Here is a 25139-nt window from a genome sequence, read left to right as displayed (position 1 = left end):
AGGAGACACTAAGGCTTAGTGTTTAACAGATTTATCCAGGGGATGCCTGGATGGCTCAGTCTGTTGAGCATCTGACTTTGTCTCAGGTCTGATCTTACCATTCGTGAGTTCAAGCCCTAGGCTGGGCTCTGTGCTGACAGCTCAGAGCCTGGAGCCCACTTCAGATTCTGTGTCTCCCTTTTGTCTCTGAGCCTCCCCCACTCACACTCTCTCTCTCTCAAAAATAAACATTAAAAATTTTTAAAAATAAAATGAAAAAAAAAAAAAAAAAAAAAAAAAAAAAAAAAAAAAAAGAAAATTTATCCAAAATCAAACAACTAGCCAGCAATAGAACAACACACACACTTATACAATCTCATTTCAGATTCTGAGTCTCCAATTGCCTATTTGTCTCAGCACTGATGAGTAAGAAACCAACAAAGTGAAAATGCTATCTCTAACAGATCACCATGAAATGAAATGTAGTTCATCGTCTCTTACTTATGAGGTTTTTTTTTGGGGGGGGGGGGGGGGGAACCAATTGTTATTGGGGGGAGGGGAGGGAACCTATTATTGTTATTATATCTAACAGGTTACAATAGTCACCGGAGTCAAAACTCCTTTACACCTAATAGATTAATTACTATAAAAGCCAAGCTTATAGTACTTTCCAAAAATTGACTCATCAATATATGCTTCAAATCTAAGCTATTTATGGAAAGAAGCTAAACAGATAGCTTCCACTTTTCTCCTTGTGATTCAATTTGTCTATACTACCTGTTACTACTTCCTCACTTAATTACTCATTAACTTATATGCTGGAAAAGCACTTCAACAAAATACCTAAAACTGAGGGGCTCTTTCCATGCCCTGATCCTTTTTTTGTTCTTAAAATAATTTTATTGCTTTCAAAGATGACATCCACAGAATCACAATCTCATTAAACAAGACCATCATTCTACACTTTGGTTACTAAACAGTCTAATGACTTTACTACCTTCAGTTTTGCTTCCTCAAATCCATTCTCCACATTGAAACCCAAGAGTAACCTTTAAAACATATCTGATTCACTACTCTACTTAAGGCTCTTTAATGATTTCTCATTCCCTTCATGTAACCCAGACTTCTGAAACTGAATATATATATATATTTTTAAGATGACATGAGAGATAGGCTAAGGTTGGTTTCAGAAAGCGGGCTTACATGAAGGGAATGAGAAGTCATTAAAGAGCCTTAAGTAATGAATCAGATATGTTTTAAAGATATAAAATAACCAGATGCCATAATTTCCGTAACTCAAGGACATTATAGCATTTTGTGACTTTAAAACAAAAGTTGGTTCAATCTTTTCAACAAGATTGGAAAATTAATTTTAAATTACTGCTGAAGTTGTCAGAATGTTTATGGTGTAGGCAAGTGATCTAAGGTATCTTGCTTTTTAAAGAGTCATCTTCAAACCATGATCTCTATAGACATACGAAGACAAACATGCATATATGCAAGATCAAGGAAATTATTAAACTCTTACTTGTACTATAATCTACAGTTAGAATAAATACTTCTGAATTTAAAAATGATATAATAAAAAATTTTTCAAGAGGACACTGATTATCCACTAGTATAGATGTAAATAAATGTTCTAGTTTTTTCTGTGGTTTACCACTCTTTCTCCCCTATTCCTCTCTTCTTTGTTATTCTTTATCAACTACCTCCTTTCTCAGATTTTTCATGTCTTTATCTTTCTCAAGCCTTACTATCACCAATGGTATCCACAGGTGTCCAGAATTTTGTCCTATTATTCTGTACACACAATTCAGATCTACTATATTCATCACTTTCTCCCATAGTGCTAACATCTCTGTTATATATCAACAAAAATGTCAAAAAAACTTGGAGGGGATGAAGTATAAAAGTAACAATACAATGACACTTACCATGACCTACTTTAGTCATATTTGACCCTGATCACAAAACAATATTAAACCAACTTTAACTAACTTATTGTACAAAAGAAAATACTATTTTATTTTAAATATGCCTGTGCAGGTGGGCAGACCCATTAAAAATTATTAGCAATGAGAGGAGCCTGGGTGGCTCAGTCAGTTAAGCATTCAACTTTGGCTCAGGTCATGATCTCATGGCTTGTGAGTTCAAGCCCCATGTTGGGCTCTGTGCTGAGAGCTCAGAGCCTGGAACCTGCTTCAGATTCTGTGTCTCTCTCTGTCCCTTCCCTGCTCATGGTCTGTCTCTCCCTCAAAAATAAACATTAAAAAAATTTTTTTAAAAAAGGTTATTAGCAATGGTATTTATACTTAATTTCACATATAAAAACTATGTTTATAATGCCAAGGCGAAAGAGGAAAATTCACAACCTAATCTCCAATACATAATTGGACAAATCACTGAGCTAGAGTTTTCCTAATTTAATGAGTTTTTTCATTATAGTTCACTCCAGAAATAACACTGATTGTATGCATTGAATAAAATTCTTACACTATATTCAGCTGACTCAAAGATATACCTCCTCCGTCTAGAAGCAAACTTTCTGCTCTTCAGGTTAGTAATTTATTGCAGAATAAAAATAAGAAATACTCTGTGACCACTATTAAGCTATCAATCTAAGTTTCTTTTTTTTATTTATTTTTTAATTTTTTTTTTTTTTTAACATTTATTTATTTTTGAGACAGAGAGAGACAAAGCATGAACGGGGGAGGGTCAGAGAGAGGGAGACACAGAATCTGAAACAGGCTCCAGGCTCTGAGCTGTCAGCACAGAGCCCGACGCGGGGCTCCAACTCATGGACTGCGAGATCATGACCTGAGCCAAAGTCGGCCGCTTAACCGACTGAGCCAACCAGGCGCTCCTCAATCTAAGTTTCAATCTTGGGCGATTTTACCTGCACAGTAAGAGAATTTAGCCAGCTACCTTTGATACTTTTATCTCATGAGGCTTAAAATTAAGCATAAGCCCACAATATTAAACATATGTGAACATAATCCAGCCAGAAATTTACAAATATAACTCCATTCTTTGTTATATTTACCCATCAGTAAAAATTCAAATCAATATGGTACATATCTAGAACACATTTATATGTTCATTAACATTTACTGCGAAAGCTTAATGCCATAAATGAGTACCATATTTAAAATAATACTAAATTATAACTACAACTGACTAGTTGAAGCCAGAGGGAACACATTTGAATGATTGAAGGAAGACTTTTCTAAATCTTGAAGGTACCCCAATATGCAATGGCTGGAATTAGGACAGTTGTGGTCTGAACAGCAACATGAACTCTGTTCTTAGATTATGAGTCTCTTTTTTTCATTGTGCTAATAAGAAAAGGACTTATAAAACAGTGATTTCAATGATTAAATAAAATATCAAGTGCCTGAAACAGAGCCAGGGCTACGCAATCACTTTGGAGCTATATAAGACTATAGAGGGAAATAAACACTTCCACTGAGATCATAATTTATCCATTTCAAGTGCACAACCCCATGGTTTTTAGCATATTCACAGAGAAACTATGTAACCATCAGCAGTCACTCCCCATTCTTCACATATTCTCCGTCTTAAGCAACCACCTATCTGTTTTTTGTCTCTATGGATTTGCTTCTTCCAATGTTTCATATAAATGAAATCATACAATGTGTGGCCTTTTGTGTCTGGCTTCTTTCATGTAGCATGATGTTTACAAAGTGCATCTATCTTGTACCACATTATCAGTACTTATTTTTATAACACAAATAATATCCCATGGCATGAACCTACCACATTTTGTGTATCCATTCAGTTGATGGACATCTATGTCATTTCCACTTTTGGGTCATTATGTATAGTGCTGGTATGAACATTTATGTACAAGTTATGTGGACAGATGTTTTCACTTCTATTGGGTAGATACCTAAAAGTAGAATAAGCTAACCCTGTATTAACCATTTTGACTAAACTATGTACCAAAGCAACTCCAACATTTTACATTCCCTCCAACAATGAATGAGAATGTCAATTTATACAGGAAATTTAAGTGTCAATGCTGACTTTTCAAATGATGTCACAGAGGGAAGCCAACAGACTGCTTCAAGAAGGGCCTTTTAGAGTGGCAGTCACTGGTTAATGCTAATATTTACATAATGCTTACTTTGTGTAGGCACAGTTGTTAAGTACTACTATTTCATTAAATCTCAGGTACCATGAATTATTTAATACACCATTAGATTATGTACCCTAAGAAAAAAACTCTGCCAATTAAATTATGACATCACATCCACTGAAAGGTGTATCTTGATGTCAGATGTATCAAATATGTGAAAAAATGTTTGATAGAATTATTGAAATAATTTTCACATGGATTAATTCCTTTAATCTTTATAATCCCAAGGGAGGATTTACAGATGAAGAAACTGGGGCACACAGCAGTTAAGACAGTTTGCCTAAAATAATTAAGCCAAGGATGACTGGCTGGCTCACTTGGAACACGCCACTCTAGATCTCAGGATTGTGGTTTGATCCCCACGTTGGGCACAGAGATTACTTAAAATAAATCATAAAGCCAGTTAAATGGCTGAAGTACATCTGAACTTCAGTGAATTGCTCTTGTTCTTGGTGGAGTCATATTTACTGTTTTAGAGATTATGACTCACTCCTTCCTCATTAAGATAAAAAAAAGTGGAGCACACTGGGCCTTATGGGATTTGCGTTCTATTTAACCTCTAGGCCTCAGTTCCCTCATTTATTAGAACTATTATAAACACTGTCGCAGGAAAGGCATATAAAATTTTTGGCACACTGCCATTATTTTTTTTTTTTAATTTTTTTTTTTTTCAACGTTTATTTTTTTATTTTTGGGACAGAGAGAGACAGAGCATGAACGGGGGAGGGACAGAGAGAGAGGGAGACACAGAATCGGAAACAGGCTCCAGGCTCCGAGCCATCAGCCCAGAGCCCGACGCGGGGCTCGAACTCACGGACCGTGAGATCGCGACCCGGCTGAAGTCGGACGCTTAACCGACTGCGCCACCCAGGCGCCCCTTTTTTTTTTTTTTTTCAACGTTTATTTTTTTATTTTTGGGACAGAGAGAGACAGAGCATGAACGGGGGAGGGACAGAGAGAGAGGGAGACACAGAATCGGAAACACACACTGCCATTATTTAATGGTAAAAAATATAGTGGTTGAGGGCAGTCTCTTTTGAGGTCTTTTCTTTCTTCCTCCTTGTTTCCATTAAAAAGTTTTTGTAGGCTATGAGGGCAACCTTATCACTAAACGTTTAACATCTGTTTATGGGCACATGGGTGGCTCAGTCAGTTAAGTGGCAGCAGGTCACGATCTCATGGTTTTGGGAGTCTGAGACCCACATCAGGCTCTGCACTGGCAGCGTGGAGCCTGCTTGGGTCTCGGTCGGTCGGTCTCTCTCTCTCTCTCCCCCTCTCTCTCTCCCTCTCCCTCTCTCTCTGCCCCTCTCCCACTCACGCTGTCTCTCTCTCAAAATAAATAAATAAACTTTAAAAAAAAAAGTAAAAAATAAAATCTTCTGTTAAATTTATGGTATTCAACAATTTAAAGTATCCTCAAGTGACTATTCATTCCAATGATAACACTGCAACCTAGATTGAAACCAGTGGAGGGTAACCAGGATGAGGATGAAAATTAAGTCACAGATATAAGATGAAAACTTAATCGTGGCCATCTCTAAGTGCTAATATTGAAAAATGTTTTTTAAAATAATTCAATATGTAATTTTCTCAAATTTCTACAAAAAGCGCAAACTACTTTTATACTAGAAAAAAAAAAAAAGCAAGAAAAAAGAATCAACCAGGCTTAAATGGTAGAAACAACCAAAATGTTCCTTCCTTGATGGTTAAAAAAGTGGCATATATAGGGGCACCTGGGTGGTTCAGACAGTTAAGCATCCAACATCAGCTCAGGTCATGAGCTCTCAGCCAATAGGTCAGAGCTTGGAGATTGCTTTGGATTCTGTGTCTCCCTCTCTGCCCCTCTCCTGCTTGCACTGTCTCTCTCTCTTTCTCAAAAATAAATGAATGTTAAAAAAAATTTTTTTTAACGTAGCATATATGAATGGAATACTATTTAACCTTAAAAAGGAATGAAATTCTGATACATGCTGTATGTAATATGGATGAACCTTGAAGACATTATATGAAGTGAAATTAGATACAAAAGGAAAAATATTGTGTGATTCCACTTAATTGAGGTACCTCACATAGTCAAATTCATACAGAAAAAGTAGAACATTGCCTATGGAGCTGTGGGCATGGGGTAAGTAATAGGGAGTTACTGTTTAACAGATTAAGATGAGAAAGTTCTGGAAATGGATGGTAGTGATGACTGCACAACAACGTGACTATATTTAATGCCACTGAATTACATTTAGAAATGGTTAAAATGGGGGGTGCCCAGTTGACTTTCCCACTTTGGTTTAGCTCATGATCTCACAGTTCATGAGTTTGAGCCCCACAATGGGCTCACTGCTGTAAGCCTGACAACACAGAGCCTACTTTGGATCCTCTGTCCCCTCTCTTTGCCTCTCCCCCACTTGCACTCTCTCAAACATTTAAAAAAAAAAAAAAAAAAAAAAGACATAAAAAAAGAAATGGTTAAAATGGTAAATTTTATGTGTATTTTATGACAATTAAAAAAAATCAAACTGGTGTTATCAGAAAATAGATGTACATAAGCAACAGAATAATAGACGCTCCAAACTCGGTAGGTGACCCCAACGCATCCTGGAACTTCCATTACCATGTCTTTTCTTAAATAGGAACAACCAATAGGTTGAATAAATTCCAGAACATGATGATTGGGGTCCAGCTGCAGAAGGTTTTAAATGCCCAGCTAAGGAGTTTAGACTTTATTAACAAAGAAAGAAAAGAAACATCAAAACTGCACTTTAAGAAGATTTACAGCAGTGCAAAGAATGAACAGGAGTGGCAGAGATAGAAAGGTGATTAAATAGGCAAAACAGGAAAAGTAATAAAGTTGAATGCCTAACTAAAGTGATGACAGCAAAAGATTAAAAGGAAGCTGTTCAGGAGCACCTGGGTGGCTCAGTTGGTTAAGCATCTGACTTCAGCTCAGGTAATGATCTCGCAGAGTTTGTGAGTTCAAGTCCCACATCGGGCTCTGTGCTGACACTCAGAGCCTGGAGCCTGCTTCAGATTCTGTGTCTCCCTCTCTCTCTGCCCCTCCCCTACTCACGCTCTGTCTCTCTGTCTCTCTGTCGCTCTGTCTCTCTCTCTCTCAAAAATAAACATTAAAAAAAATTTTTAAATAAAATAAAGGAAGCTGTTTAGTGAAAAAATAAGTTTTAATTCAGTTCCCCTTGTTATACATGACCCAGGCTGTTTCGTCTTTTAACATTCACCAGTTACAATTGTTTGTTCGTAATTTTATTTTCCTGCTAGAATGTGAGCTCCATGAAAGGAAGGACAGTATGTCTTATTTATTGCCATACTGGCACACAGTATTCAAATAACTACTGAATGAATTCAGAATATATTCTTCCCTAAAAAAATACTTCTTCAAGGCAAGTAAGAATTTGTATAAGGGTTCGCTAAATTTGGAAACACTGCCAATTTTTCCAGACCTAGAATTTAAGCCATTGTCAGATGAAACTCCTATTCCTGTCTAGAGCCATTACTAGCTGTCTCTGAGTAAGCTTGCTTTCCATTCTAATTCCAGAAGCAAACCATCTGCCATTACCTGAAATCTTGTCCACACTAAATTTACACATACAACTCAAAAAGCTGTAATCTTAGTAAGCACCAAAATATAAATTAAATGGGTAAAAAAAAATTTTAGAAGTTCATGCACAAAAAATAGGCTTACAATACCTTAGGGGGATTAAATGGATATGTTTCTGGTATTTTTATTTCTAGCTGATATCTTCCTCCTAAAAAACAGGGAAAACAGAAAGTTAAGAATGCTGCTCATGTCAAATGTGTGAAGCCAAATACAGTGATACAACATCTCAAAACATGTACTACTTTATATTCAATTACAACAAATTCATTTTAACACTGAAACCCAAAAAGGAAATAAAAAAACACTAGTTTTTAAAGGTTATTTAAAGCATATAAAATAGCCATTTTATATAACTATATTAGCTTATCAGTGAATAATAGGACTGGAGATAGATGAATACATTAAATCCACAGACAATCCAATGCTTCATTGGAACAATTAGGTAATACGGACAGGTCCCGTCTCCTTTTGTTTCTTCTAGTCCACATTGAGAAGAGTTGCTAAATAACAAACAATATGGAAGGAATTAAAAAAAAAAAAAAAAAAAAAAAAAAACGGTAAGGAGGTATAAAGGCAGAGATGGTACAGAGAAAAAGGACATATGGTTATGTCATAAACTGAAAAAACCTACTTCTAACTGGTTCTCTCACATGCAGAAATGCCCCAAACTTTTAACTTGTGCCCTAAATTAAAGGCCAACACTTCTTGTTAAAATTTAAAAAATAAAATTCGACAGTAACAGGTAGGCATAAAGACAAAAAGCTATTATCTTCCTCTAAATAGGTATTTAAACACAACAAAAGAGGTGGTTCTAACCAGTAATATATAAACAGAAGGCAACTTTCTGTTTTGAAGTTATCTTGAGCAACTAGCAGCCAAATATGTATTTTAAAGAAGTTTATCTAGCTTCCCATTAACTGGGGTAATTCAAGGGGAAGATAATGGTCTCTCAAAAACCCTGGAGAGGAAGTCTTCCACTAGATGAGAGGGTGAATTTGAATCCTAACTTTAAGGAACCTTTTAAAACTAAGATTTTATGACCCATTAATGTAGAATACTCATTATTCTAAAACATAGTAAAACTGTGCTACCGAAGTATTTACATATGAAACTATGCGTAGGATTTGCATCAAAATAATCAAGGGATGGATAAGATCAAAGACCGGCCCTGAGTTGATAGTTATTTAAGCTGGATTAGGAGTATATCAAGGATTCATTATACCATTTGTCTTCTGTATGTATCTTAAACTTTCTATAATGAAAGTAAAATAAAACAAAAACTATGCACTAGCATTATTAACTTCAAAATTTCATACATTCCATTCTCAGTATATCTTGGATTTTCTCAAATCCACTTCCTCCATTGTTAAGAATAGATGAATGTGGATCTGGGAGAAAAACAAAAGAGCAATTCACTTGGTAACCACTTTCTTCAAGCCCTTTTCTTGCTAATTCTTTTTAATGGAATCCCATAATGACTGATGCATGAGTTGAACTGATGCATGTGCCTGAAATCACAAAGCATATGGCAACAGTGAAATAAACATAAAGGAAAGTAGTCAAAACAAAAGAAACAAACAAGGATAGGTAAGAGAAGAGTACCTGAGAAAGTTTTGTGTATATAGATACACCTGTTTATATTTATATTTACAGTTACAAATGCTAGCTTCAAATAGAAGTATAATAAATTTGTCCTGATTAATGTGTAGGCTCTTTTTCCTAAGAATCTTACTTTTTCTGATAAATTCTAGATTATGGTGTCTTTATAACCTTTCATATAAAGTTGTTCCTTCTTGAATGTCCAAAACTCTCTCTTAGGGGCATGAGAGCCCAGATATACTATGTAAATAGTGGACTAGAGTCTCCCAATCCTATTTTTACTCTACATGCCATTTATATGCTCTGTCTTGCCTTATTTTCTGACAACTTTCAACATATAACCACTGCACTAATCATAATATTATTGGATATATATAAATATATCAGCGTGACAGAACTAACTTTATAACTACATTATTCATATTAAAAGTTTTCGCTATAAATCATTTCTTTTTTTTTTTTTTTTTTAAATTTTTTTTTTTCAACGTTTTTTATTTATTTTTGGGACAGAGAGAGACAGAGCATGAACGGGGGAGGGGCAGAGAGAGAGGGAGACACAGAATCGGAAACAGGCTCCAGGCTCCGAGCCATCAGCCCAGAGCCTGACGCGGGGCTCGAACTCACAGACCGCGAGATCGTGACCTGGTTGAAGTCGGACGCTTAACCGACTGCGCCACCCAGGCGCCCCTAAATCATTTCTTTAAGAACAGCTTTAGGTATTAAAACTTTATAATCTTTAAATTTAACTTAATCTAAAAGGAAGACAGGGAAGGGGTAAGGTTTTTAGAATATCAACAACTATTCCATAAATTCACAACTCCTCTTAGGAAAAAAGGCTTAAGAACTAAATTGCTCCTTTGCCACTCAGCTCTTAAGGCAAAAGAAGAAAAGAGAGTTAAATAACATGTGCAATACAGTAATTTTTCCATGGGTATTCTACTTTTCAACCTGATTACTTCTAACACAACATAGTTGCCTCATTAGTTAATGATGATTATAAACGTTTTAACATTCTACATGGAAACACTTGCCTTAGCTATTGAGGTTTAAAAGACAAAACAAAAACTATCAAAAACTATCAACCCTGCAATAAATATTATCAAAATACTCCTCATGTTCATGTCTCAAAAATAGTATCTAAGTTTATGCCCTTGAATATTCAGTGCTTTTCTTCAATAGTTTTATGATAAAAAGAATACAATTTATACAAAAAGCATATTAAAACTAGTCTATCAAAAAACAAAAATACAAACCAACCAGTCTTATCAACATTAATGTTTCACTTAGTGGCAGCAGCAGAAATAAACTTAAATATGACCAAACTTGTTTCCAATTAATAAAGAGTATGTTGTGTGTGTGTGTGTGTGTGTATATATATATGTACATACATATATATACACACACACATATATACATATAACTTATTATTACTACAAATGAGTATTATATCCAATTTCTAAAAATTCATCTACTTTTATTAAGGGTTGCTAAGAGAATAATGAACATTCTACCTATTTAATTTGGTTCAGGAGGTGCCTTGTTTATAAATACCAGTTTGCTGGAAGAGTTCTAGAATGATAATGCTACTGCCGTACTGTCTTTTATCCTAAACAACCTAAAAAATTCAAGAATATTTATAATGCCTGCCTTTAAGAAGAAGCTAGTGCATCATTACATACAACATCTACTATTAAGATGAACTTGATTTTTATAAGACAACGAAAGATCTCTTTTCCACCTAATGACTGCCAAAAGGACTAAGTGAATAACATCCATGAAAGCATCCAGACAAGGCCTGGCATATAGGAGGCACTCAATAAACAATCTAAAACTAAATGAGGTCAAGAAATGGCAATTATGAACTATAAAACAGAAAATAAAATTTTATCATTTAAGATTTGGTAGAATATGCTAAAGACATCCTAGGGTCTTTAAAAATTTAAATGAAAATTGAAAGATATTCTAGAATATTGAATTTTTCTGATAACTTTTGGTTTTCTGATAACTTCTGGTTAACTATTCATTACAGACTGCCCCAATCAAAATAGACATAACCACCACTTCCAATATTCAGTCAATCTTCATTCATTCGAAAGCAGAAAGTAATTAGAAACATAGGCTTTGAAGTCATAGGCTATTAGGACTCAAATCCCAGATGTGCCATTTAGATGTGTGACCTTAAACAAGTTACTTCTCTGAGCTTAAATTTCTTCATCTATGAAACAATGATAACTACTTACCTCATAAGGTTTGTTGCAAGGATTAAATGAGAAAATACATGTAAAGCTCTAAAAATAAGAAGTCAATAAATGCTACTACTACAAATTCTGTTATATGATTTCTATTAACCATACATTTGAGTGCCTATTATATGCAAGAACCTTGGTTATGCTATATAACTCAAATTTATAATAATATTCATTACCGAAGGTTTGCCTAATGAGGAAATAAAAAGCTATAAAGCTTCCTTCTATCTTACCACCCAATTCCACTGTCTAAAGTAACTACAGACTAAATCTGTGAACACAAAGTTCAGCAAAGTTGCCTCCTTTCTTTTCTATGTGTCTTGAAACGATCACTCAAAGCTTTCCTGAATAAAGAAAATTAAATATTTGGAATACAGCCTGTACGAAGACGAACGAATGAATGAAATGCTAAATGACAAACAGGGGAGGGAAGCTTTTTTAATAAATATTTTATCAGTCAGAAATTTAAGGCAAGGTTTGTTATAGATACCATATGAAGGATAACTGAGCATCTACAGTCCATGTAAATTAGAGGCTTGACATGCTAGATGTTTTCCCCTGTTAAATTCTAACTATATAACCTGTAATTTGGCCTTAACTAAATCTATGTTGGGGAAAGAAAAAAATTAGCTAAAATTCAGTAAGAAAAATCAGTCTATATAAATACCTAAAATTATTATTTAAATATTCTTGTAATACCCTAAGCCAAATGAAGTTACCTTCCATGTACTTTAAGGATGCTTAAGATTATTCTGATTTAATGTTTCAGACAAGTTCTAATACACACAATATTTTGATACAGAAAAAAGTACTTGCCTTCATATGGTGTGTCTGGAGGTCCTGCTATTTCTCCTCTTAATTCTGTAAAATTCTCATCTACAAGATCTACTTTAATTTGATTTTTGCTCGTCTTAAAAATAAACAGAAAATAAATGTTAGTCATATCAGCAAGAAAAAAGCCTATTTTAAAGTATTACCTATAAAAAATTTTGAAGACCCTCTTTCATAAACTTGATTATCTCCTCTAGTAAAAATAATTGCCTGTGCTTTTCTAGGATTTAATTAGCCAGTTTTAAGAATATTTAAAACCAAAAAGCTAACAATTTTTCACTTCAATGTTTTTAATGAAATAACACCACTTTGAACAGTACAATGGCTTGTTGACTTTACTGGAATGTTTAGACAAAAATAGCAGACACCTATTTTACATTTGCCAATTTCATGTATGTTCAGTCCAAAGTGATCCATCTATTCATCTGTAGATGAATGCTGTTATACTACAACCCAGGTTACATGGATTCTATACATATAAACAGAAAATTCAAGGTCACTAAAAGCCATTTAGTGTATAAAGTCTCAATTGAACTAACCACAACTCTAGATGTTTAGGTTAACTGAAATAATATACCATCTACCCAGATGGTGAAAACTCCAAGCATCTAATTTCTCTTTCCATGAAAATTCTTGAAGCATCAATGCCTCACTAGAATCATCTAATGCCTTCTTCAATTTAAGTTGCTTAGTTTTAAACTAAGCTAAACTGCTTAGTTTACTTCAGTGGCAACTACCTACTTTTCAAAACAGACTTTTAAATTTATCTACATCTATTTACTTCCCACTTTGTATTTCTCTAAGTCCTTTCACATCTATAGTATCATTTCAATTTCTCAATCCATTCTGAGTCAACGGTGACCTTCAAATGATTCAGAAAACCCTCCAGTGGAATTCACATTCATGTTCAAAAGTACTCATCTGCAAACGAGCTCTCCACTTATATTTTCTAATCTACACTACACTTTACTAGTCTAGGTCTATATTCCTAATATGGCAAATCTCCTTTTCTCAATTGTTAAAAACATAAATCCTTAATATATCAGTTACGTTTTCATTTTTTTGGTTAGGACTTCATATTTTGTTACTTAAGTAACATGTTACCTAAGTGACACAATATATCTGCTCTTATGGAAAAAGCCTCACAAGATTTCAATAATAAATTTTTTTATTTCAAACCTACCTTCTTAAACTTGTTAATGGATGACAATGTAACAATTACTGTTTTAAGGTCCTTCCTCCCCCAACTTCCAACAGAAGATACCATTTTTACTCTTTTGCTGTGCTAAACAGTTTTAATACAGAATGTTAAGTACTGAAAAAATCTGTAACTTAAAACCCAAATGTTAAAAGATTTCACATGACTCCTAATTAATCTTATCTTTTAATAAGATTTTAAAACTTTATGCATTTTAAAAACATTACAATTAGGTTTATTTAATAACCTTCTAATATTTGGGATCAAAGTATTTCATATTTTTCTGAAATTAATTTTATACCAAAATTAAAAGTAATTATAAACATACCATGGCAAACTCTATCCTATGCCCTAAAAAATCATTAACATCCTTGGTATTTGCAGAAGATGAAATGTACAATTTTACCAATGATAAAATACTTCGTCTAGTATGCACAGGAATGAATAATGTTAAAATGAAAATCAGAGGCGCCATATACACTTTCACTAACCAATTTAAGAAGCCACAAGTAGAACTACGGACTTCCATTTCTCCCCTGACAGTTCTAAGTAAAATAAGAGTAATTAGATCTTGCACATCATCAATGCTTTCTAAGTTCTTTATAGCTTCCCACAGTACTCCCTTTCCAAAAAGAAGTAAATAGCCCTAAAATGTCAGGATAGTAAAGGACATGATTAAAGTTTTGGGAGGAAAAGAGGAGGTAACAGAAATTAGAAAAGCGGCCTTCTGGATTGCCACCAATTCTTGAGTTAGTAAAATGCTAAATAAAAACTACTAATTTTATTAGTATACCTCTGTCCTATTTCTGTCCTCATTACCCCCAAATTATAATTAGAGGAAAATAGGTCTTTTTTTTCTTTCTTTTCTCTAGAGAAAGTACACTATAAGTGTATGAAAATTTTACTAAATTAGCTAAAAAAAATACAATCACCATGATGAATCCATTATAAAGAAGCATCCTATATGGTCTAGAGTAAGGTCCTTATCTGCAGATAACCAAAGATAAAAAGAAAATGGAAAGTTAAAGACAGATTTTTCACAGCTTACTTTTTCCATCACATAACAATCACCCTTCGTTACCTCCACAGTTTAATATCCAGTTTATTCCACAATCCAAAATTCTGATCCCAGTGCCCTCAGCAAACTAACTTAAAATCCCACTTAAGACTCAAGTATTGTAAGGAAGATAGAAAATGGTAAAAAATGACAGTATTTAAAAAAGTATGGAAGTCGGACAGATGTGAGTTGAATCCTAGTTCTACCACTTACTTGTGGCATTAATTCAGCAAAGTCACTTAGTATCTCTCAATTTTATTACTGTAAAATGAGAATACATACCCAATTTAAATGAGAATATTGTGGATAGAAGTGACAGTATCAATTATAAAAACCTTTGCTTTCAAAGCCTTATTTTATAAAATTTATTTCACAGTTGTGTTTCCAGTCTAAGAATGGAAATGTTGTTTCTTAAAATAAATAACAAAACAATGTGTTATTCATTTTAATGACCAGGAATGCTAAGGCTTTTGGATGAAACCCTGAAGAAATGTGTTATCGCTGTACTACATTTTTTTATGAGAACACCTGCAAAACTGCTTTTCTATACCTTCTTCTGCCAACTCAACTAAACACACAGTGGGACCTCTGCTGGTCTTGATTTTTCTGATGTCCCTTTGCTGCTCCAATGCATTTCCAACAGATAAAAGGAAAAGAGATGAATAGAACTACAGTTCCTAGTAAAGATTATTAAAATATAACAGAAAACATGCAAAATAGCACATAATGTTGAACGTAATTTGGATGTGGTAAATTAACATTACTGCCAATTTGCAATGGTGCGGACTTAAAGCGGTTTTAATAGATTTCCAAGGCCAAGTCTTTTGGTGAATTGATACCATTATCACAAAATTCTTTCAGATAATTCCTGGGTTCTACTATATGCCAGAAAGATATATCAAGTGTTAGTGAACAAAACTAAGTCCCTGCCCACTTGGAGCTTACATTCTAGTAGGAAAAACTAAAAACAAAGATTTTATCATAAAAGCTCTAAGTACAGGGGCACCTGGGTGACTCAGCTGGTTAAGTGTCTGACTCTTGGTTTTGGCTCAGGTCATGTTCTAATGGTTTCATGAGTTCGAGCCCCACATCGGGATCTGTGCTGATGGTGTGGAGCCTGCTTGGGATTCTCTGTCTCACTCTCTGTCTCTCCCCCACTGACACGGTCTCTGCCTCTAAATACATACATACATACATACATACATACATACATACATACACACATACATACATACATAAACAAGCTCTAAGTACATTATTATTTAACCTGTTTAAACTTACTATGTGACCTTGAGCAAGTTAATTAACCATTCTGTACCTCAGTTTCATCATCTGTCAACTGGGGATTATAAAAGTACCTACTACATACAGTTCATGGGGGAATTTAATGAACTAATACAGTATATAAGACAATGCCCGCCATATAGTAAATGCTGAATGTATAGTCATTTAACACTGTAATATGTTGACTTTTAACAATGATGTTGGAGCAGAAAACTTCCACGAAAGCAAATACTGTATGTTTTTTAAGGACAATTTGTCACATTAGTCTTACTTGTATTTACTCTGGAAAATTTACTCTAAAAATTTCAACCTAAATTTAGATAAACCAATATAGCTCTACATTACCCCTAAAATTATAGATAAATTCTTATATCCAGTAAAGAAACTATTAATTTGTGTCCTAGTCAAATCACAAGTAGTGGGACACCTGAGTAGCTCAGTTGGTTGAGTACCCAACTCTTGATTTCAACTCAGGTCATGATCCCAGGGTCATGGCACTGAGTATCCACTGGGCTCCATGCTCAGTATGCTTGAGATTCTCTCTCTTCTTCCCTCTGCTCCTCTCCCCTGCTAGCACTCTCACTTAAGAAAAAAAAAAAGGTTGTGGCGCCTGGGTGGCTCAGTCGGTTGAGCGTCCGACTTCGGCTCAGGTCACAATCTCGCAGTCCGTGAGTTCGAGCCCCGCGTCGGGCTCTGGGCTGATGGCTCAGAGCCTGGAGCCTGCTTCCGCTTCTGTGTCTCCCTCTCTCTCTGCCCCTCCCCCGTTCATGCTCTGTCTCTCTCTGTCCCAAAAATAAATAAACGTTAAAAAAAAAAAAAAAAAAGTTTAAAAAATCACAGCTACCAAAATTTAGGGTGTAATGCAAGTGAATGTGAAATTCAGTTTTTCCTAATTTGTTGGAAATGAGGCTTAAAAGGGCTTTTTAAATTTTTTTTTAATGTTTATTCATTTTTGAAAGACCACAAGCAGGATGGGGCAGAGAGAAAGGGGGACACAGAATCTGAAGCAGGTCCAGGCTCTGAGATGTCAGCACAGAGCCTGACATGGGGCTCAAACTCATGAACTGTGAGAACATGACGTGAGCCAAGCCAAAGTCAGATGCTGAACCAACTGAGCCACCCAGGTGCCCCAGAGGCTTAAGATTTAACAGTTGCCATTATGTTCACATAATTTAATATAAATGACTTCTCTTTCCCCTACTATCCTAAGGCCCTCCCAAATAAGAAAGATTTCCACCTTTCAAGCAGTTATAAAAAAAATTCTAGGGGGGTCCAGGTGGCTCATTTGGCTGAGCATCTGACTCTTGATTTTGGCTCAGGTCATGATCCCAGGGGTCAAGAGATCAAGCCCCATGTCAGCCTCAGCACTAGGTGTGGAGACTGCTTGAGATTCTTGCTCTTCCTCTGCCCCTCTCCCCCACTCACTCTCAATAAAATAAAGTAAAATAAAATAAGATCCTCTGAAACTTGGGGCATGTCACATACCCAAAGCAGGTTGACATGGAAACTATGAGACTAGAAGGCCACGGGGAACATTTATGACCCTTACCAACTGCAAGTTCTAGAACAGTACTGTTCAATAGATAATAATGTATGTCACAAATGTACTTTAAAATTTTCTAGTAATCACATTAAAAACAGTAAAGGAAGTAGAGAAACTAATTTCAATGATTTATTTATCTCATATATATATATATATATATCATTTTAACCTATGATCAAAATAAAATTTGAGATATTTTCATTTTTTTTAAAATACAAAGTCTTCAAAATCCAGTGTGTAATTTATAATTGTAACACTTTTCAATTTGGACTGTCCACATTTCAAGTGTTCAAAAGACACATGTGATAGGCAAATCTGCAGACACAGAAAGTAAATTATTGGTTATTAGGAGAGGAGAGGGAAGAGAGATGGGAAAGATCTGCTAATGGGTACAAGGATTATTTTAGGGGAAATGTTCCGGAGTTGGATAATGGTGACAGTTGCACAATTTTGTGAACATACTATAAACCACTGAATTGTACATTTTTTAAACTCAAAAAGTTTTTTAAAACTTGAAAAAAAGCCACATGTGGCCAGTGGCTACAGTACTGGACAAGTACAGCTCTAGAGAACCAGGAAATAATAGCCTCTCCAATTACAACAGTGTGTCATTTAAATTTTACTTTGTGAATTTCTATCACATACTTCACACAATCTATAATGCAGAATAATTAAAGTTCTGGGGGCTCCTGGGTGGCGCAGTCGGTTAAGCGTTCGACTTCAGCTCAGGTCACGATCTCACGGTCTGTGAGTTCGAGCCCCACGTCGGGCTCTGGGCTGATGGCTCAGAGCCTGGAGCCTGCTTCCGATTCTGTGTCTCCCTCTCTCTCTGCCCCTCCCCCATTCATGCTTTGTCTCTCTCTGTCTCAAAAATAAACGTTAAAAAAAAAAAATTTTTTTTTAAAAGTTCTGAACATATTAACCCCATGAATATTTACTGAGTATCCTATTCATAAGGCTAACACTATTCACAAGGCTAACAGGGATTGAGTGGTAAAAATGATCGACCAGAAATGTTCTCTAACCCACCCTATTCCCACAGAGCCTTTATTCTTAAGTATTAAACAATAATTTGTAGTATTATTAAATGAAGTACAGGATATCATGAGAGTAATATTTAACAAAGATGGAATCTTTAGAGTAAGAAAAAGCTTCCCTGAGGAAACTACCATTAAAAGATTTAATCTGGTAAAGCCAATGATGGCATTTCAAGTAGAAAGTCCACCCTGTACAAAACAGAAGCAAAAAAGGACCTAGCATGTTTAAGAATTGAAAAGCCACCCATGTGCTTAGAATACACAGAATAAAGGAGCAGAAATGAAGCAAAAAAGGTAGGCAGGAGCCAGATTATGCAGGGTCATGAAAAACAATGAGAAACACTGAAAGTTGTAACCTGACAATGAGATTTGATTCTTTTAAAGAATAACCAACTATAGGGAAGGAAAAAAGCCTGGAGGTAGATTAAAGCAGAAAGAGAGAAAATCTACTTAGATGAAAAGAAGTAAATTAATTAAGAGAGAGAAGAGAGGTAAGAGTTCTAGGACTAAGCTATTAAAACAAAGTGTATAACCTCTTAAAGAAGAAACAAGGATCACTCTTACAGCTTGCTTTTTCCATTGAGTAGATGATAGTATAATTAAACTAAGATAAACAAGAAATTGGGAGGTCAGAGTTTGGGGAAAGGGAAAATAAAAAATTCAGTTCTGGACATGTTGAGAACTGAATATCCTAAGGGCCAAGTACATAGTTGAAAACTCAGGTCTAGAGTTCAGGAGTGATCTGGGCTAAAGATATGAGGATGAGCAAGACAGCAAAAATCAGGATAGTCTGTTATCACTGGCACCAAAGGAAGAAAAATGTTTAAGGAGAGAGTAAGTTAATGTTGCTCACAGTAATAATAATAGCTAATACTTATGTAACACCTTATAAGTAGCATTTTGACTTATATGTAATAACTCGCTTAACCCTCATTAACAATTTTATGTATCTACCAATAAGGAATCTGAGATACAAGGAGGTCACAGAGCTAATAATTAGTGAAGCCAGGTTTGAAAAATGACTCGTGAGCCAAGATATACACATTTTATTTCACTGACTCTAAGATACCATCAGTTACAGGATGCCCTGATATATGCCAAAAAGAAAAAAAACACCTTTATTTACACTATAACACAATATTTTATCATTTAGAATTTTTATTTTACACTTACTCAAAGAAATTTTAGATTTTACAAATATCACTCTTAAGACTGCATAAAGAAAAAATAAGCAAAATAGTTATTTTCTTCACATTGAAAGCCCTGAATGTGTACACACACACACACACACACACACACACACACACCTTCCAGAAACATACATAAGAAACTGGCAATAGTGGTTTGCTTAGCGTAGTAAAACTAAGAACTATGGATCTGGGGTAAATGGGAGACCAAGGTACTGTTTGAAAACTATTTTAAACACATAAAGAATTTTTTCTACAAAACACGTTAAAAAGACTGATGGTCCTTGCAAAAGTCAAATGGTAATTTATCCACTATAATTGGGTAGTATATGAGAAGTGAGGAAATGGAGACCATACAGAGAACAAATTCTGGTTATAAAGAGTAAGTGAGAAGTAGAGCAGAAGTTGGAGAAAGAGGGTAGAAGGACAAGTTTTCTTAACATAACCATTAAATAGTAAGTTTAAATGCTAGTGAGATAGCTATAGTAGAGAGGGAGAGGGTAAAAATAAAGGATGGCAGGGGTACCCAGGTGGCTCAGTCAGTAGATCATGTGACTGCTGATGCCAGGGTTAGAAGTTTGAGTCCCACATTGGGTATAGAGATTACTTAAAAAGAAAATCTTTTTTTTTAAATGTTTATTTTTGAGAGAGATAACATATGCACATACAAATGGGGGAAGGGCAGAGCGAGAGGGGGGCACAGGATCCGAGGCGGGCTCTGTGCTGACAGAGATCATGATCTGAGATCATGACCTGCAGAAGTCAGATGCTCTACTTACTGAGCCACCCAGGTGTCCCTAAAAATAAAATCTTTAAATAAAACAAGTAAAATAAAGGATGACAGATAATGTAATGAACAAGATGGAATGGGGAAGAATGGGTGAAATCCAGAATGAAAAAATAAATGACTGACCTCATATAAAGAACACTTCAAAGAGAAAGTTATGTGAATGTAAGCTGTGTAGGTCTCATTTTTCTATCCTCAATGAAATTCTAACCTTTTCCCACACTACTAGTGTGAACTATTTAACAATCTTCAGGAATTAAGTCTGGGATGTGATTCCTAACATAATCATCCTGATCAAGAATAGTCTTTTAAAAGTCACTTACTGGGAGCGAGAATTTAAGAACAGGGGCTAAATTTAATTCAGTACCTAGCACATAGTAAGGGCTCCATACATTCCAGAAGTGGCTTAAACAAGCTCTAATTTATAAAAGAAATACATGCCCAGAATTAAAACATGCCTGGATTAAAACTTTCTAATGTTTACAATCGTATCAGAATATGAAAACAAAGGTGATATCCACAGCCACATTTGTACACTACTTCACCTTACCTTGTATGAGAACAGTCACTCCTTTTCCCATTTTTTGGCTGGATTAAATCCCACTTCTGATAGGGTTACTATAAAGCTACTAAAATCAACAACATTGTATTGGTAAGAGGAAAGACAAACCAATGGTACAGAATAGGAAACTCAGAAAGGCTCATACCTATGTAGTCAACTAATCTTTGACAAAGGGGCAACTGGATAGAGAAAAAAAAATATTTTCAACAAAAACAGTGCTAGATCAGTTGGACATCCACATGCAAAGTAATCTTATACATTTTTCATTTTCTAAACTGGCAAAATTCTTTAAAAAAAAATTTTTTAATGTTTATTTTTGAGAGTGAGAGCATGCACGAGCAGGGGAGGGGAAGAGAGGGAGGGAGATAGAGGATCCAAGCAGGTGCTGTGCTGTCAGCACAGAGCCCAATGTGGGGCTTGAACTCATGAACCAGGTCATGACCTGAGCCAAAGTCAGATGCTTAACCAACTGAGCCACCCAAGTGCCCCTAAACTGTCAAAATTCTTAATATCCAATACTAGTTAAAGTTGAAGGGATACCAATAAAGCTCAGAAACCCTTTTAATGGCAATACAACAAGAAGGATTAACACCATACAATTTGTCACACTCTTTAACCCAGTATTACCACTCCTAGAAACTGCGTAAAGAAATAATTTCATTATAGGTAGAAAAAAATATATAACCATAATGGTAATCACTGAAATATTAAATATAATGAAAAACAATAACCTAAGTATCCATTAACTGAGGGTTGTCCACAGGAATTATGGTGCAATTTAATAGAGAATACTACAAACAAAAATAAATGAGTATACTTCTGGTTTCCAATCCAACATGTAAAAACTTGGAAGACATCACTCCCACCTACAGAAGGAAAAAAGGGAACTGAAAATCAACAACTCTTTTTTTTTTTTTTTAACATTTATTTATTTTTGAGACAGAGACAGACCATGAGCAAGGGAGGGTCAGAGAGAGAGGGAGACACAGAATCCGAAACAGGCTCCAGGCTCTGAGCTGTCAGCCCAGAGCCCGATGCAGGGCTTGAACTCACGGACCATGAGATCATGACCTGAGCCAAAGTCCAACGCCCAACCGACTGAGCCACCCAGGCGCCCCCAACAACTCTTCTTAAATCCACCAGAGAATTGAAGTCTCAGGGCAAACTGCTGCCCCCAAAACTGAGAAGACAGAAAATAAGATTCAAAACTTACCAGGGCAAAAGCTCACAAGCATCTCTGCATGAACCATTACTCAGGTAGGAAAACCTAAACTGTAACTGACAAACTGCTAGAGACACAATCAGGATGAATTTTAAAGTGAAAAACTCCCAAGGAGCCTTCCCACTTTTGTTGAGTTTTTACCTCCAGGATTCCTACCAGGTTTACACAGTGAAGATAAGAGAAAATGCCCTCATGCTTCTGGCGGGAGGAAGGGGAAAGAAGCCATTTTGAAATAAGCCCAGGGTATTCTTTGGGAGAGACAAAGTGTGAATGGGTGAGGGGAGAGAGAGAGGGAGACACAGAATCTAAAGCAGGCTTCAGGCTCTGAGCTGTCAGCACAGAACCCAACGTGGGGCTTGAGCTCACAAACCATGAGATCATGATCTGAGCAAAGTCAGACCAACGAACTGAGCCACCCAGGTGCCTCTACACCCAGGGTATTCTGCCTAATAAGGCCTTTCCTCAAGAGAAACTTTCACCAGACCCTAACCAACTAGAGTTTTTTTTAACAGATCTAACCAACCTAAGCTAAGGGAAAATATCCGATTCCAAATCCCTCCAGACTTCCAGTAACATCTAAGGGCGGAAGGGGACTGAGAAGCATTTAAAATCACAGCTAAAAAGACTGAGACCCAATTACAGGACTATAAAGTGCTTTCCCTCCCCCAGCCACCACATCAATAGGGTTCCTGTGCAATAACAGGGGTTATAACTCAAAGAACTGCAGGTCTCAGACCTTACTTAAAGATGGTGCCTGGGTGGCTCAATTGGTTGAGCATCCAGCTCTGGTTCCAGCTCAGGTCATGATCTCAGTTTGTGAGTTTGAGACCCACATAGGCTTCTGTGCTGACAGTGCAGAGCCTGCTTTAAATTCTCTCTCCTCTCTCTGTTCCTCTTCTCTGTCTCTCAAACTAAATAAACAAACAAAAAAAAAGTCTCTAAAGAACCCCAAAGGCAACAGGGGAGACAAAAACAAGGGTATCAGAGGAGATTTTAGATTCTGACATCTACACTACAGCAATCAGCAAACAGAGACTTAATCCCTGGTCAGACAGACAGAAGGTCTCACACCAAAGGCCTCTTTACCTCAGTTCCTTTTACCCAGTACATCATGTGTGGCTTTCAAGAAAAGAATTATAAGGCATACTTTAAAAAAAAAAAAAAAAAAGACTCTGATGGCAGAAATGCTAGAATCAGACTAAAAATTTTAAATTGTGATTAATATACTAAGTGCTATTATGGAAAAATTTGACATCCAAATCAGATGGGTAATGTTAGCAGAGAGATGGAAACTCTAAGAAAGAATCAAAAGAACACGCTAGAAATTAAAAAAAAAATTGTAACAAAATTAAAAATGAATCCGTGAGCTAAAAGAAATGTCAATAGAAACTCTCAAAACTGAAATGCAAAGGAAAAGCAAATGAAAAAGACAAAACAGAATACTCAAAGGTGTAACATACAAGTAATGGAATACCAGAAGGAGAAGAAAGGGAAAGAAGAAATATTTGAAGCAATAGTGACTAAGAATTTCCCTAAATTAATGACAAACACCAAATCACAGATCCAAGAAACTCAGAGAATATAAAACAGGATCAATCCCGGTGCATCTGGTGGCTCAGTCAGTTAAGCGTTCAACTCTTGATTTCAGCTCAGTCATAATCTCAAGGTTCTTAAAATCCAGCACAAAACCTGCTTGCAATTCTCTGCCCCTCCCCCCCACTCATGCTCACAGACATTCTCTCAAAATAAGTAACTTAAAAAACAACAACAACACATAAAAGAGGATCAATCCACCAAAATTCATAGCTAGGCATATCATGTTCAAACTGAAGAAAATCAGAAACAGAGAAAAACTTGAAAGGAGCCAGAAAACCAACCAACCAACCAACCAACCAAACCCCTTGCCTATAAAGGAGCAAAGATACTGGGTACAAATATACATACATACAAACAAACAAATAAACGTAAAATGCTGAAAGCAAAAAGCCCCACCAATGTAAAATTCTATATCCTGCAAAATTACTCTTCAGACATAAAGATAAATAGACTTCTCAAATAAAAATTGGAGGGGCGCCTGGGGGGCTCAGTCGGTTAAGCATCCGACTTCGACTTTGGCTCAGGTCATGATCTCATTGTCGTGGGTTTGAGCCCTGCGTCAGGCTCTGTGCTGACAACTCAGAGCCTGGAGCCTGCTTCAGATTCTGTGTCTTCCCCTCTCAGTACCCCTCCCCCGCTCGTGCTCTGTCTCTCTCTCTCTCTCAAAAATAAATAAATGTTAAAAAAGTTTTTAAAAAAATAGGAAATTTGTTGCCAGCAGACCTATCTTGCAAGAACTATTAAAAGAGATTCTTCATGGGGCGCCTGGGTGGCTCAGTCGGTTAAGCGTCCGACTTCAGCTCAGGTCACAATCTCGCGGTCCGTGAGTTCGAGCCCCGCGTCGGGCTCTGGGCTGATGGCTCAGAGCCTGGAGCCTGCTTCCGATTCTGTGTCTCCCTCTCTCTCTGCCCCTTCCCCGTTCATGCTCTGTCTCTCTCTGTCTCAAAAATAAATAAACATAAAAAAAAAACTGATATTAAAAGAGATTCTTCAAGAAGTAGGAAAAACAAACACATCAGAAACTTAGAATTTACATAAAGAAAGGAAGAGCATTAGAGGAAAAAGGTAAAATAAAATCTTTGATTTTTCTTATTCTTAATTGATCTAACAGATCAATTATGTTCAAAACAATAACAACGAAGTACCTGGTGATTAAACCTTATGTGTAAGTGAAATGAATGCCAAATGTTATAATGGACAGGAGAGAGGAAATGTAGATTTTGTTACCAAGTACTTGTACTA

At 35.9% G+C, this 25139-nt stretch overlaps 1 protein-coding gene and 1 long non-coding RNA gene across 4 annotated transcripts in view; both read right to left on the bottom strand.

Moving 5' to 3' along the window:
* UBE2K (ubiquitin conjugating enzyme E2 K) overlaps positions 1 to 25139 on the bottom strand; it is a 73256-nt gene that overhangs the window by 18974 nt on the left and 29143 nt on the right. The window contains exons 1-4 of one of the 3 annotated variants that reach the window (XM_060655213.3): positions 14555 to 14940; positions 13608 to 13709; positions 12410 to 12503; positions 7838 to 7896 (exon numbers count right to left, since the gene is read on the bottom strand). In XM_060655213.3, the coding sequence (XP_060511196.1) occupies positions 7838 to 7896; positions 12410 to 12503; positions 13608 to 13709; positions 14555 to 14581 (282 nt within the window). In that variant the 5' untranslated portion in view covers positions 14582 to 14940. Of the gene's footprint in view, positions 1 to 7837; positions 7897 to 12409; positions 12504 to 13607; positions 13710 to 14554; positions 14941 to 25139 lie in introns of those variants that run through there. The other 2 variants (XM_060655216.3, XM_060655215.3) reach the window with 2 other exon arrangements.
* On the bottom strand, positions 506 to 7828 carry LOC145715437 (uncharacterized). The gene is made up of 2 exons (XR_014137572.1): positions 5108 to 7828; positions 506 to 4773 (listed from the first exon to the last, which is right to left on the bottom strand). It is a non-coding gene; the product is annotated as an uncharacterized LOC145715437 (long non-coding RNA).

The sequence above is a fragment of the Panthera onca genome, chromosome B1 (genome assembly GCF_046562875.1).
Source record: "Panthera onca isolate mPanOnc1 chromosome B1, mPanOnc1 haplotype 2, whole genome shotgun sequence".
In the NCBI taxonomy this organism is placed as follows: Eukaryota; Metazoa; Chordata; class Mammalia; order Carnivora; family Felidae; genus Panthera; species Panthera onca.
The sequence above is the reverse complement of the archived record's forward strand: the minus strand, read 5'-3'. Positions and strand labels throughout refer to the sequence as shown.